This window comes from Schistocerca americana, chromosome 11 (assembly GCF_021461395.2).
Source record: "Schistocerca americana isolate TAMUIC-IGC-003095 chromosome 11, iqSchAmer2.1, whole genome shotgun sequence".
NCBI classification, from domain to species: domain Eukaryota; kingdom Metazoa; phylum Arthropoda; class Insecta; order Orthoptera; family Acrididae; genus Schistocerca; species Schistocerca americana.
This window is the reverse complement of record NC_060129.1, coordinates 122,527,775-122,540,478: the sequence shown is the minus strand read 5'-3', so window position 1 is coordinate 122,540,478 and position 12,704 is coordinate 122,527,775. Positions and strand designations below refer to the sequence as shown.

Below are 12,704 nucleotides of genomic sequence, written 5' to 3'. Positions count from 1 at the left end.
TACAGTAGAAGAGGAATGGATAGCTCTGAGGGATGAAGTAGTGAAGGCAGCAGAGGATCAAGTAGATAAAAAGACGAGGGCTAGTAGAAATCCTTGGGTAACAGAAGAAATATTGAATTTAATTGATGAAAGGAGAAAATATAAAAACGCAGTAAATGAAGCAGGCAGAAAGGAATACAAACGTCTCAAAAATGAGATCGACAGGAAGTGCAAAATGGCTAAACAGGGATGGCTAGAGGACGAATGTAAGGATGTAGAGGCTTATCTCACTAGGGGTAAGATAGGTACTGCCTACAGGAAAATTAAAGAGACCTTTGGAGAAAGGAGACCCACGTGCATGAATATCAAGAGCTTTGATGTAAATCCAGTTTTAAGCAAAGAAGGGAAAGCAGAAAGGTGGAAGGAGTATATAGAGGGTCTATACAAGGGCGATGTACTTGAGGACAATATTATGGAAATGGAAGAGGATGTAGATGAAGATCAAATGGGAGATATGATGCTGCGTGAAGAGTTTGACAGAGCACTGAAAGACCTGACTCGAAACAAGGCCCCGGGAGTAGACAACATTCCATTAGAACTACTGATGGCCTTGGGAAAGCCAGTCCTGACAAAACTCTACCATCTGGTGAGCAAGATGTAAGAGACAGGCGAAATACCCTCAGACTTCAAGAAGAATATAATAATTCGAATCCCAAAGAAAGCAGGTGTTGACAGATGCGAAAATTACCGAACTATCAGTTTAATAAGTCACAGCTGCAAAGTACTAACGCGAATTCTTTACAGACGAATGGGAAAATGGTAGAAGCCGACCTCGGTGTAGATCAGTTTGGATTCTGCAGAAATGTTGGAACATGTGAGGCAATACTGACCCTATGACTTATTTTAGAAGCTAGATTAAGGAAAAGCAAACCTACGTTTCTAGCATTTGTAGACTTCTCTCCCTGATGTTATTCAATCTGTATATTGAGCAAGCAGTAAAGGAAACAAAAGAAAAATTTGGAGTAGGTATTAAAATCCATGGAGAAGAAATAAAAACGTTGAGGTTCGCCGATGACATTGTAATTCTGTCAGAGACAGCAAAGGACTTGGAAGAGCAGTTGAACGGAATGGACAGTGTCTTGAAAGGAGGATGTAAGATGAACATCAACAAAAGCAAACAAGGATAATGGAATGTAGTCGAATTAAGTCGGGTGATGCTCAGGGAATTAGATTGGGGAATGAGACAGTTAAAGTAATAAAGGAGTTCTGCTATTTGAGGAGCAAAATAACTGATGATGGTAGACACTTCGTCCAGTGTTGCTGTAGCTTTTGATACAAACTGGCAAAGGTCCAGATTCATCCTTGTCTTTACTTTCTTCACTTATCGATATCGTCAATTGAAGACCTCCTACGATTCCAATTTTTCTCGAAGTAAGTCCGTGCTCTGTTTACATTGTAAAAAATACTCAGCTGAATAACTTTTGATCTTTAACCTCCAGAATTTTGCAGATGGAACCAAGGGTAGATAGTGGCCTCCGAGCTGTTTCTTTACTTAATTCTGTGCCTTTGTTGAATTACATTATCATAGTGCAAGTTGGTAAGTTTGATTATTACTTTCATCAAATAGTGTGTTGTATCCTAATGCCTAAAAGTAACAGCTTTGGATGAATAGCAATTTTTAGTTTTTTTATTTTGCACTATACATGTATATCTTCACAACTTAAGACTTTAGTAACTTTGAACCTATACGAGATATTAACAAATGGTTTCTAGTGTATGATAACTCATAAAATTTCTTTTACCTTCCAGGTCATACAATTTTGATGCAAAAGTGAACCTGTAAACATGATAAAATGTGGACGTCTCTGGAGAAACCTCAGTGTGTGGGGCCCATTAGATACAGACGATACCTGATACCCAAATGCAACGAACCTTTCAGACTTGGGATACATCATTTATGGAAACAGGTAGTGTTCTCCATAAAAAACAGGGCTGGTCACCATGAGTTTCAGATGCCATTGTGGACAGGGTACGGCAGGCGTTTGCAAGGAGTTCTATAAAATCTGTATGTACTGCAGCCAGGGAGTTGGAAATGAGAAGATCGACATGGCACAATGTCTTGCATAAGAGGTAATGGCTCTATCCCTACATGCAGCTGCTTCAGGCATTTAACCCTATGGACAAACCTAGGTGCGAACAATTTGCAGTGGATATTCTATGCAAGATTGATGCAAGCATTGATTTTTTGGAAAAGATTCCTTTCTCTGATATGGCAACATTTCGTGTATCCAGCAAACTGAATTGTTATAACATTCATATGTAGGATTTGCAGCATCCTCGTGTTACACATGAAATGGAAAGAGACAGTCGTTAAGTCAATGTTTGGTGCAGACTGATCCCCAGTTGCCTCACTGATTGATTCTTTTTCATGTCTGCCATCAACAGTGGTGTTAACGTGGACATGCTGCAAGAGTTTACTGTGCCACAATTGGAACACCTGCGGCCTGGTGTCATATTCCAGTAAGACAGGGGCACCACTCCACTGGCCCCTAAATGTATTTCAGTTTCTATATAAAAATTTTCCGGATAGGTGGATTAGACGAGATGGTCCAACTTGATGTTTGCCACAATCCCCTGACCTTACACCACTAATTTTTTCCTGGGGTTTCGTGAAGGATGCGGTATACCGTACCAGGGCTAGAGACCTACAGGAATTGAAGGCTTACATTTGCAGTCCATTTGAACATGTCACCATGGAGACCTTGAATCGTACGTGGAGAGAAATGGAATTCCGACTAGGCATTATCCATCATATTAACGGTGTACACGTTGATTTGTGTGAATGAGGAAAATTTAGTTATCTGATCGCGTAAATTTTATTTGTATGAAAATAGATCACTGACTGAATTGTTGAATTTCATTATTCAGCTCACTCTAGATCCTGCTATTCTCAAATAACTGTTGCTCAGTTCCATGGGTGAACTTCAGGTATCCTTTCAGTTGTTGGTAAATCAACAGTGGGCTATCTTTCTCAGTAGCAATGTAAAAAGCATCAGTGTGTGCTATGTCCAAGAAGTTATTGTGAAGGAAAAGGAACTGTGTTTTCTTATGAACTTCTGCTGAACGAGCTTGTATTTGTAGTGGCCTCCATTGTTCATAGAAAGCTTGTAATTCTGATACATAATTTCTCGGCTCCTGTGCCAGAATTTGTGGTCTTTCTCGTAGTAAATAGTCACATCCCCCACATCTAGTGTGACACTTTGTAGCATAGTTAATTTTCTCATCTGTAAGTTGTAAAAAAAAAAAGAAAACCTTTAATTTTTGGTTGAGTGACAGTAGTTTTTTCATTATTTCATGCAAGTAATATCAAAGAATTTAGACATTGCTGATGAAATACTAACTGCTGAGCCATTTTCAGTTACTTGTGGACCAGCCTGTTTGCATAGTGCTCATATCCTCAGCTAAAACTTGCAAAGTAACATCCATGGACTTCGCTTGTTTTGTGAAAGTAATATGTTTACATCCTTTCTCTGTGTTGAGTTTTAGGTAGCCAGTGGGAGGACAGTAAATGGTAACCAATGAACAGCTTGTAACTAGGTATGCCTTCGTGCAGCTACCATATGTTTCACTTTCTCCTTTTTCTGCTTACAGGAGTTCCTGTTACATATACAGCACTTGACACTGCTTGTGAGAAAACATTATTAACCAGCACTGATAGTCAACTTGGTCCCTAGCATCCACTAGTGGGCGCCTCCACCTCCATAGCAGCCAGTAGACAGTTGGACCCTAAAATATTTATATTAGGGTTTCACAAAACTTTGAAAAAAATATTTGGTTAGTAATTATTATTTTATGCTTTAACTTGATGCAACTCTGCTTTATATATTTTATAACGTGAAGTTACGTTCCCACTTTATAAATCGTCATTACTGTGGAATGGTGGATAGTTAGAAAATTTTAATACGAAAGCTACATTTTCCTATATGTGGAAAAATTTATTGCCTGTGGAATGCGCTTGTCTTTTGCTGTCCGAAGTGGGCCGCAGGACACTGTGTTTTTCTACGTGCGGGGGCAGTGCATGTACAAACATCAGAAATTGAAAGTTGTGTTTTTTATAATTCGACAACTGGACATGATAGTGATAGGAGAACTATCTTCTTACATCTTTCATTAACCCAATGAAAATTTTGTGCTATTTTTCACGCTAATCAATGTTTATCGTGCCATACCTCCCAAACTAGGTGTTGTACAACACAATTTCATAACTGGCTTCAGTATCACATGTTAACGGGTGGAAACTTACTGGCCAATAGAGTTAGTAACAGTGAAGTAATAAATTAAACTGTGTTACTTGGAATTTTTAGCAAACCAGCATATGAAATGTATTATTTGACAAACTTTTTCACTTTACATTTTTTTGTGGGAGATCAGAGCAAGAAAAACTTTCGGAAAGATTTGAAAACATTTTAACAGTTTGTTGGAAGTGTGTGGGTGCTATAGTTTTCGGTAGATGAGTCATATTTTTTGGTTCATTGATGCCATGCGAGTGCAAGTGTGCTGCAAAGAACATTTTGGTATTAAAGGCACAGTGGACTGCGGCGCAACAGTAGGTAGTGGGGGCAGCGAAGGCAAAAGGTGCAGTGGAGCGTGCAGTCTAAAAGGAAGGACTTCGTGTATTATTGTATTCAGAAAGTGCAAAGCAGTCACAATTCTTGTGTTGTGAAGGAGCATATAACATTTTAGTAACGAAACAATTGCTAGACGGTGCACAAGAGGGCCATCTCCCAAGTAACAACATCCAACTCATTATAAAAAGTGGTTAAAGCTCAGTACACCAAATTCCTATTCTTGAGGAAAAAGACCCTATTTCACAAAGCGCCTAGCATCTAGCACACATTGGTCTATCGCTTATTCGTATGATATTGAACCTCATCCCTGTTGGTTTTTGAACATTTTTGAACAAATTCTAAGTTGGTTTCTAAATGGATCATAAGTTGATTTTTGAATGTGTGCATAATGTACATGATATTTCTGCCATAGGAATCCCAGTCCCACCTAGAAATAAATTTTCCTGCAGACAAAAGGGTACAGGGCTATATGAGCTAAGCAGAATAAAGCCAAACGGGTGAATGCCAATCGCTGTATATGTGGTTGACTGGGTTTGCAAATCATCAGCATTATTATAATTACTAGCGAAATCCATAGATTCAGACTCTGAGAGTGGAAAGAAATGACTAACAGGTAACAAAGATTATGTATTATCTTCTCGGTCTATCCAAGAAAATGAGATTTTGACAGAAAATTTGTGGCCAGACCGCCAGTAAGGGCCAGTTGTGCAATCCCCAGCAAGCAGCCGCTAAAGTCCTATTCTGGGAGTAGCGCGGAAAACGTGTTGTACGAACACGTAATAACTCCTAACTGGAGAATAAAAAGCGGTGTAACTAAACTGGTGATTGTGGCCAGGTTAAGCGGAGAAGTAGTTTTGACACTGGCAGGAATAGTTACTGAATTAGTGATGACAAGATTGTTTGTTAGAACGAGGAAGAAGAAGAAAACGGGGACATCACACAAATTGTGGAAGAATACGACGATCCCAAATTTATATAAAAATTTTGTACTACTACTTTTCGATCTCATACTTCAGAAGCCAGAGAGTATGAATGAAATGTGAAACTATTTCCTAACATACAACTTTTTGCTTGTCATTAAATATTGGTACTTCTTGAATTATATTCTGTCGAGTTATAAAAATGACCATTTGTAACATAACAGTCTCATTTATTTGGTGTGTGTTACAATTGCTGAAATATTAGGCAGGCCTATTTAGTTTTATCTAGCAGACAGTGACAAAATACATGTAAACAGACTGAGAAACCACACCAGTCTTAGGTACTACTTGTATTAACAGCTATTCCAGTGTTAAAGGACAACATTGAGTTTTCCTGTTCAAAATATTTGACGGACTTTGATGAGGTAATAGATTCTTTTGCAGAAAGGAAAGCACGCCATGTAAAGCTGTAGCAAGATTAGAGAAAAAAATGCTAGGGCTTCAGGATTGAAGAAATATGTACTACTGTCTTGCTTGTTTCTTGTCTTTACTGGTTTTGTGGATCATATATTTAAATTTATTAATAGGCAACAAAGAGTTTCTTAGGAGTTCTTGTTCTCCAGGTTACAAATAATTCCATCCAGTATTAACTGAGAGTTATTTTTGAGGGGGGGGGGGGGGGGGGGCAGGATGTCAAACCGGCCAACTATACGACATTTTAATTTCAACTGTCCTGAATATAGTTTGATGGCACCCATCACAAAATATTACACGTTTGAATTCCACAGAGTGAAATACAGTGACATGCAGTTGAAGAATACCATGTGAAGAGGCATGACGCTGCACTTTCGCACACTTAAGACCAAATAATATCTTAGATTTCCTTGAAGACTTATGTTTTGTGTATTAGACTCTTCAGAAAGATGTGCGCTACAAGGTGAACATATTTTATATATTTGAAAAGTCGATTTTTAAAATTTTTGGCGTCCTACCTCAAATGCTGGAGGGAGGGGCAGTGCCACTATCTAGTATTGCCCCGTTCAGAAATATTGTAGATCTGAGGCTGACAAACGAGTTGTATTGGGGAGGTGGGTAGTCTCCTGTGACCCGTGTTTGTTTCAAAACAAAATGGATTTCTGCGGCCGGGAGTTATCAAGTGAATTAAAATACATTCACATAATTACGGAAGGCTAAAATATGTTATTACGAGTGTAATCCCAAAAGTAAGGTCTCCTATTTTTGTTATAAGTACAGAACTCTCTTTGTGTGGCAGTTGGTCACACTGTTATTGAGAGTGCTTCACGTGTTGTGTGTAAACATGCACACGTCACGCTGAGGCAGCCGTTGAGAATGTAGCTCCTGTTGGATGTTACCGGCAAGTGCGAATTGCGTGAAGTTAATCGGTTTTTTGAATGCAAAGGGGACTGCGCCAATTGAAATCCATCGCCAATTGACGGAAGTGTATGGTGAGTCGTGCATGGATGTCAAAAATGTTCGTAGAATTTTAACGGAAACATTGAACTTCCGGAAGGTGTGTGCAAGATGCTGACCAAGGACCACATGCGGCAAAGGGTTGATGCTTCCCGTGCAGATCTTCACCGCCTTGCACCCAAACAGGCCAACTTTCTGGACTCAATTCTCACGGGTGACGAAATCTGAGCATACAACTTTACACCTGAGACCAAGCAACAATCACACCAGTGGCCGCATCCTTCTTCACCAAAGCTGCGGAAATTCAAACACACACAGTCTGCCGGTAAAGTCATGACAACCGTTTTTTGGGATCTGAAAGGGGTACCGTTTGTCGACTTTACACCCACTGGCACCACAGTTAACGCTGACAGGTACTGTGGGATTGGAAAAACTCAAGCGGGCAATTCAGAACAAGAGAAGAGGAATGATGAACAAGGGTGTACACATTCTCCGTGACAACGTTCGCCCACACATCACTCGGCAAACTGTTGCTCTCCTGCAACAGTTCCAGTGGAACATAATCACCCACCCACCCTATAGTCCTGAACTGGCGCCCAGTGACTGTCACCTGTTCCCTGGGTTAAAAGAACAGTTGGCCAGAAAGTGATTCACCTCTGAACAGCATGGCGGCAAGCTGGTATAATACGGGTAATTATGTTGAAAAATAGTTAAATGTTAAAGCTGTAAACTGATGTAAACCGCTGTAGAAATAACAGCGCTGTGTACTTCAAAAATAGGAGACCTTTTTTCTTGGTATTACCCTCGTAGTTGCAGATTTTATTTTATTCCCACACTTCTGACAGTCAAGCATTAATCACCTTGCAGACCAATGAAGCAAGGTAACGGCTGATAAACTGTGGCCCTCGTCTGTGGGCCAAAAGTCGACAAAATTCCAGGGCTAGAAAGTTTTAACAGCCGGGACGTCAACGCTTATCGGACTTTTCACATCACAGAGGTCTACAATAAAGACATGGGTAAATCATATTACCTGCCGTCAATGCCGTTCGTTCTGAGGACCAGGAATCATAGTAAACTAAATGAATAGGAATCTGTGTCAGTGTGGGTTAAAGGTGCTGACCATTGTAAGAGCAATTAAACTTGTAGGTGATCTCGCCCGTTATTACAGAAATGAAATAAATCTTTCCTAGTCCTTACAAAGAAAAATTATTTATTACAATATTGCATCAGCCACATGCGAGATACTCTCTGTGAGTGATCACCTTGTTCGTTACGCAACCGCTTATCGCTCTTTGTTAACAAATGTGACAAGCCAAATGAGACGCACCAACAAATGCATGCTGCTAGTGTAACTACAGGACGTGTCCAGGATATCCACTTTTCAGACTTAGAAAATTTCGGATTCACAGCATTAGCCGAGAACAGCTAAGCGTACATCGAGAACCGGGGGCTCAAGGAGGCAATAGCTTTGCCTATATAAGTAATGAATCTGGAAAGAAGTCGTCAGACTTCGTGCAGCTGCGCGAGCAACAGCATTGGACCACTCACACAGAAGATGCCACTACTTGCTAAACCCCAGATGTGCACATTGTGTGTGTGTGTGTGTGTGTGTGTGTGTGTGTGTTCACATTTCCACTTATATGAAATGTCAACTAATCGCTGAAGAGGACGCGGTCCAGAAAATGTTTGGCATGCTGCAACATTTTGTTTGCAAATTTGCTATGTAAACCGTAGCTGTATGTTTTAGAGCTTGTAAACCGCAAACAATAAGGACGTAGAATGAGATTTTCACTCTGCAGCGGAGTGTGCGCTGATATGAAACTTCCTGGCAGATTAAAACTGTGTCCCCGACCGAGACTCGAACTCGGGACCTTTGCCTTTCGCGGGCAAGTGCTCTACCATCTGAGCTATCGAAGCACGACTCACGCCCGGTCCTCAAAGCTTTACTTCTGCCAGTATCTCGTCTCCTACCTGCTAGTTCTGCAAGGTTCGCAGGAGAGCTTCTGTAAAGTTTGGAAGGTAGGAGACGAGATACTGGCAGAAGTAAAGCTGTGAGGACTGGGCGTGAGTCGTGCTTTGGTAGCTCAGATGGTAGAGCACTTGCCCGCGAAAGGCGAAGGTCCCGAGTTCGGGTCTCGGTCGGGCACATAGTTTTACGCTGCCAGGAAGTTTCAATAAGGACATAGTTGTCTCCTTAAGTCACCACATAGATACATAGATGTCAATATAATTATTAATTTGCAACTTGCCTTCCAGACTGATTTCTTCACATTGTGCGTAAAACACTGTCTCACTCATTTAACACATTCTTTGGTTGCATACGCATGTGCACATGTATACAAACAAAATTGTTTGTATTGCCTTTGATAATTCTAAGTTGAATGTAATAAATAATACAAAACCGAAAAAGCCTGATATTCATTTTGACACACCAAGGACAATAAGATCCAGTGTGTAGTAACATTTTCAAAAGTTTGAGAAACATACCAGTAGTTAGTTCTTATTTTGTACTAATTTTTATGGTGTAATGTCCCTTTTATTTAATACATTTATCACAACTTCAACATGTTCATATCTCAACACTCAATGCTTAACTTTGTCCAGTGTTGCTGTAGCTTTTGATATTTTAAGAACTGGAAAAGGTTCACATTCATCCTTGTCTTTACTTTCTTCACTTGTCGATATCGTCAATTGGTAACCTACTTCAATTCCAATTTTTCTCGAAGTAAGTGTATGCTCTGTTTACATTGTAAAAAATACTCAGCCCAATAACTTTTGATCTTTAACCTCCAGAATTTTGCAGATGGAACAAAGGGTAGATAGTGGCCTGTGAGCTGTTTCTTTACTTACTTCTGTACCTTAGTTGAATTACAGTATCATAATGAAAGTTGTTAAGAGTGATTATTACTTTCATGAAATAGTGTGTTGTATCCTAATGCCTGAAAGTAACAGCACTGGATGAATAGCAATTTTTAATGTTTTTGTTTTGCAGTATACATGTATATCTTCACAACTTACGACTTTAGTAACTTCGAAACTATACAAGATATTAACGAATGGTTTCTAGCAAATGATAAGATTACTCATAAAATTTATTTTACCTTCCAGGTCATACAATTTTGATGCGAAATGGAACCTGAAAACCTGCTAAAATGTGGATACCAGTGGATAAAGCTCAATGTGTGTGGCCTGGTATATACAGATGATATCAGATACCGAAGTGCAATGATCCTTTCGGACTTGGAATACATCATTTATGGAAACAGGTAGTGTTCTCCATAAAAAGGGGCTGGTCACCCATCAGTTTCAGATGCCAGTGTGGACAGTGTATGGCAGGCATTTGCAAGGAGTTCTATAAAATCTGTATGTACTGCAGCCAGAGAGTTGGAAATGAGAAGATCGATATTGCACAATGTCTTGCATAAGAGGTAATGGCTCTATCCCTACATGCAGCTGCTTCAGGCATTAAAGCCTATGGACAAACCTAGGTGCGAACAATTTGGAGTGGGTATTTTATGCAGGATTAATGCAACCATTGAATTTTTGGAAAAGATTTCTTCCTTCGATATTGCAACATTTCATGTATCCAGCAAACTGAATTGTCATAACGTTTTTATGTAGGATTTGCCACATCCTCATGTTAGACATGAAATGGAAAGAGACAGTTGTAAGGTCAATGTTAGATGTAGACTGATCCCCAGTTGCATCACTGATTCATTCTTTCCCATCACTGCCATCAACAGTGGTGTTAACATGGACATGCTACAAGAGTTTACTGTGCCACAATTGGAACACCTGCAGCCTGGTGTCATATTCCAGTAAGACAGGGCACCACTTCACTGGCCCCTAAATGTACTTTAATTTCTATGTAAAAGGTTTCCAGGTAGGTGGATTGGACGAGATGGTCCAACTTCAAGTGCACCATGATCCCCTGACCTTACACCACTAATTTTTTCCTGGGGTTTTGTGAAGGATGCGGTATATTGAACCAGGGCTAGAGACCTACAGGAATTGAAGGCACACATTTGCAATCCACTTGAACATGTCAACATGGAGATCTTGAATAGTACGTGGAGAGAAATGGAATTCCAACTAGGCATTATCCGTCCTATTAAGGGTGTACGCATTGATTTGTGTGAATGAGGAAACAAAATTTAGTTATCTGATCATGTAAATTTTATTTGTGTGAAAATACATAACTTACTTAACTGTTGAATTTCATTATTCAGTACACTCTAGATCCTGCTATTCTGAAATAACTGTTGCTCAGTTCCATGGGTGAACTTCAGGTATCCTTTCAGTTGTTGGTTAATCAACAGTGGGCTGTCTTTTTCAGTAACAATGTAAAAAGCATCAGCATGTGCTATGTCCAAGAAGTTATTTCGAAAAAAAAATCTTTTTTTCTTATGAACTTCTGCTAAAACAGCTTGTATTTGTAGTGGGCTCCATTGTTCATAGAAAGCTTGTTATTTTGATGTATAATTTCTTGCCTCCTGTGCCAGAATTTGTGGTCTTTCCCACATCCCCCACAACAAGCATGACACTTTGTAGTATAGTTAATTTTCCCATATGTAAATTGTAAAAAAAAAGAAAACCATTAATTTTTATGTGAGTGAGAGTAGTGTTTTCATTATGTCGTGCAGGTAATATCAAAGAATTTAGATATTGCTGATGAAATACTCACTGCTGAGCCATTTTCAGGCTGCTTGTGGGCCAGCCTGTTTGCATAGTGCTCATATCCTCAGCTAAAACTTGCAAAGTAACATCCGTGCATTTCACTTGTTTTGTGAAACTAATATGTTGACATCATTTCTCTGTGTTGAGTTATACGCAGCCAGTGGGTGGACAGTAAATGGCAACCAATCAACAAGTTTTAACTAGGTATACCTTCATGCATGTTTTTCTGCATGTCAGGGGTTTCTGTTACATACACGGCACTTCACACTGATTGTGAGAAAACATTATTAATCAGCACTGATGGTCAACTTGGTCCCTAGCACCCACTAGTGGGCGTCCGAACCTTCATAGCAGGCAGTAGACAGGTGGAGGTCAAAATATTTACATTAGGGTTTCACAGAAATTTGAAAAAAATATTGGGTTAGTAAGTATTATTCTATACTTTCACTTGATGCAACTCTACTTTATCAATTTTATAACGTTGAGTTACTTCCCCACTTTAGAAATCATCATTACCGTGGAATGGTGGATGGTCAGAAAATTTTAATACTAAAGCTGCATTTTCCTAGATGTAGGAAAATTTATCGCCTGTGGAATGCGCTTGTCTTTTGCTGTCCGAAGTGGGCCGCAGGACACTTTGTGAAATGTTTTTGTAGGTGTGGGGCAGTGCATGTACAAACATAAAAAGTTGAAAGTTGTGTATTTTATAATTCAGCAACTGTACATGACAGTGATATGAGAACTACCTTCTTACGTCTTTCATTAACACAATGAAAATTTGGTGCTACTTTTCATGCTAATCAATACTTTTCACGATTTTTGGACAGCATGTTTGTAGAGATGAAGCAGCAATTAGTATTATTAATCCCACATCAACAACACCATACGAACACACAAGCTGCTACCATGACGACGGCATCCTCGCTACACGGACTAGAGGGTGCCTGATATACGCTTTATAGCCTGTGGCAACGGCGTCCTCTCCACAGGGAGTAGAGGGCTCTGTAGTCCTTCCATATTAGCTGTTTTAGTAAATTGACTCAAATGTTTTCTATGTAAATGTACAAAT

General features: G+C 39.6%; 1 protein-coding gene across 6 annotated transcripts in view; it reads left to right on the top strand.

Annotated features, from left to right (window-relative positions):
* Positions 1-12,704, top strand: part of LOC124554014 — a 64,659-nt gene that overhangs the window by 38,219 nt on the left and 13,736 nt on the right. The window contains exons 1-4 of one of the 6 annotated variants that reach the window (XR_006968206.1): positions 1,348-1,576; positions 1,789-1,946; positions 3,631-3,813; positions 10,067-10,224. Coding sequence is in view for 3 of the 6 variants with exons in the window: in XM_047128038.1 (XP_046983994.1) it covers positions 10,088-10,224 (137 nt within the window). In the remaining 3 variants the exon portion in view is untranslated. The other 5 variants (XR_006968205.1, XR_006968204.1, XM_047128038.1 and 2 more) reach the window with 5 other exon arrangements.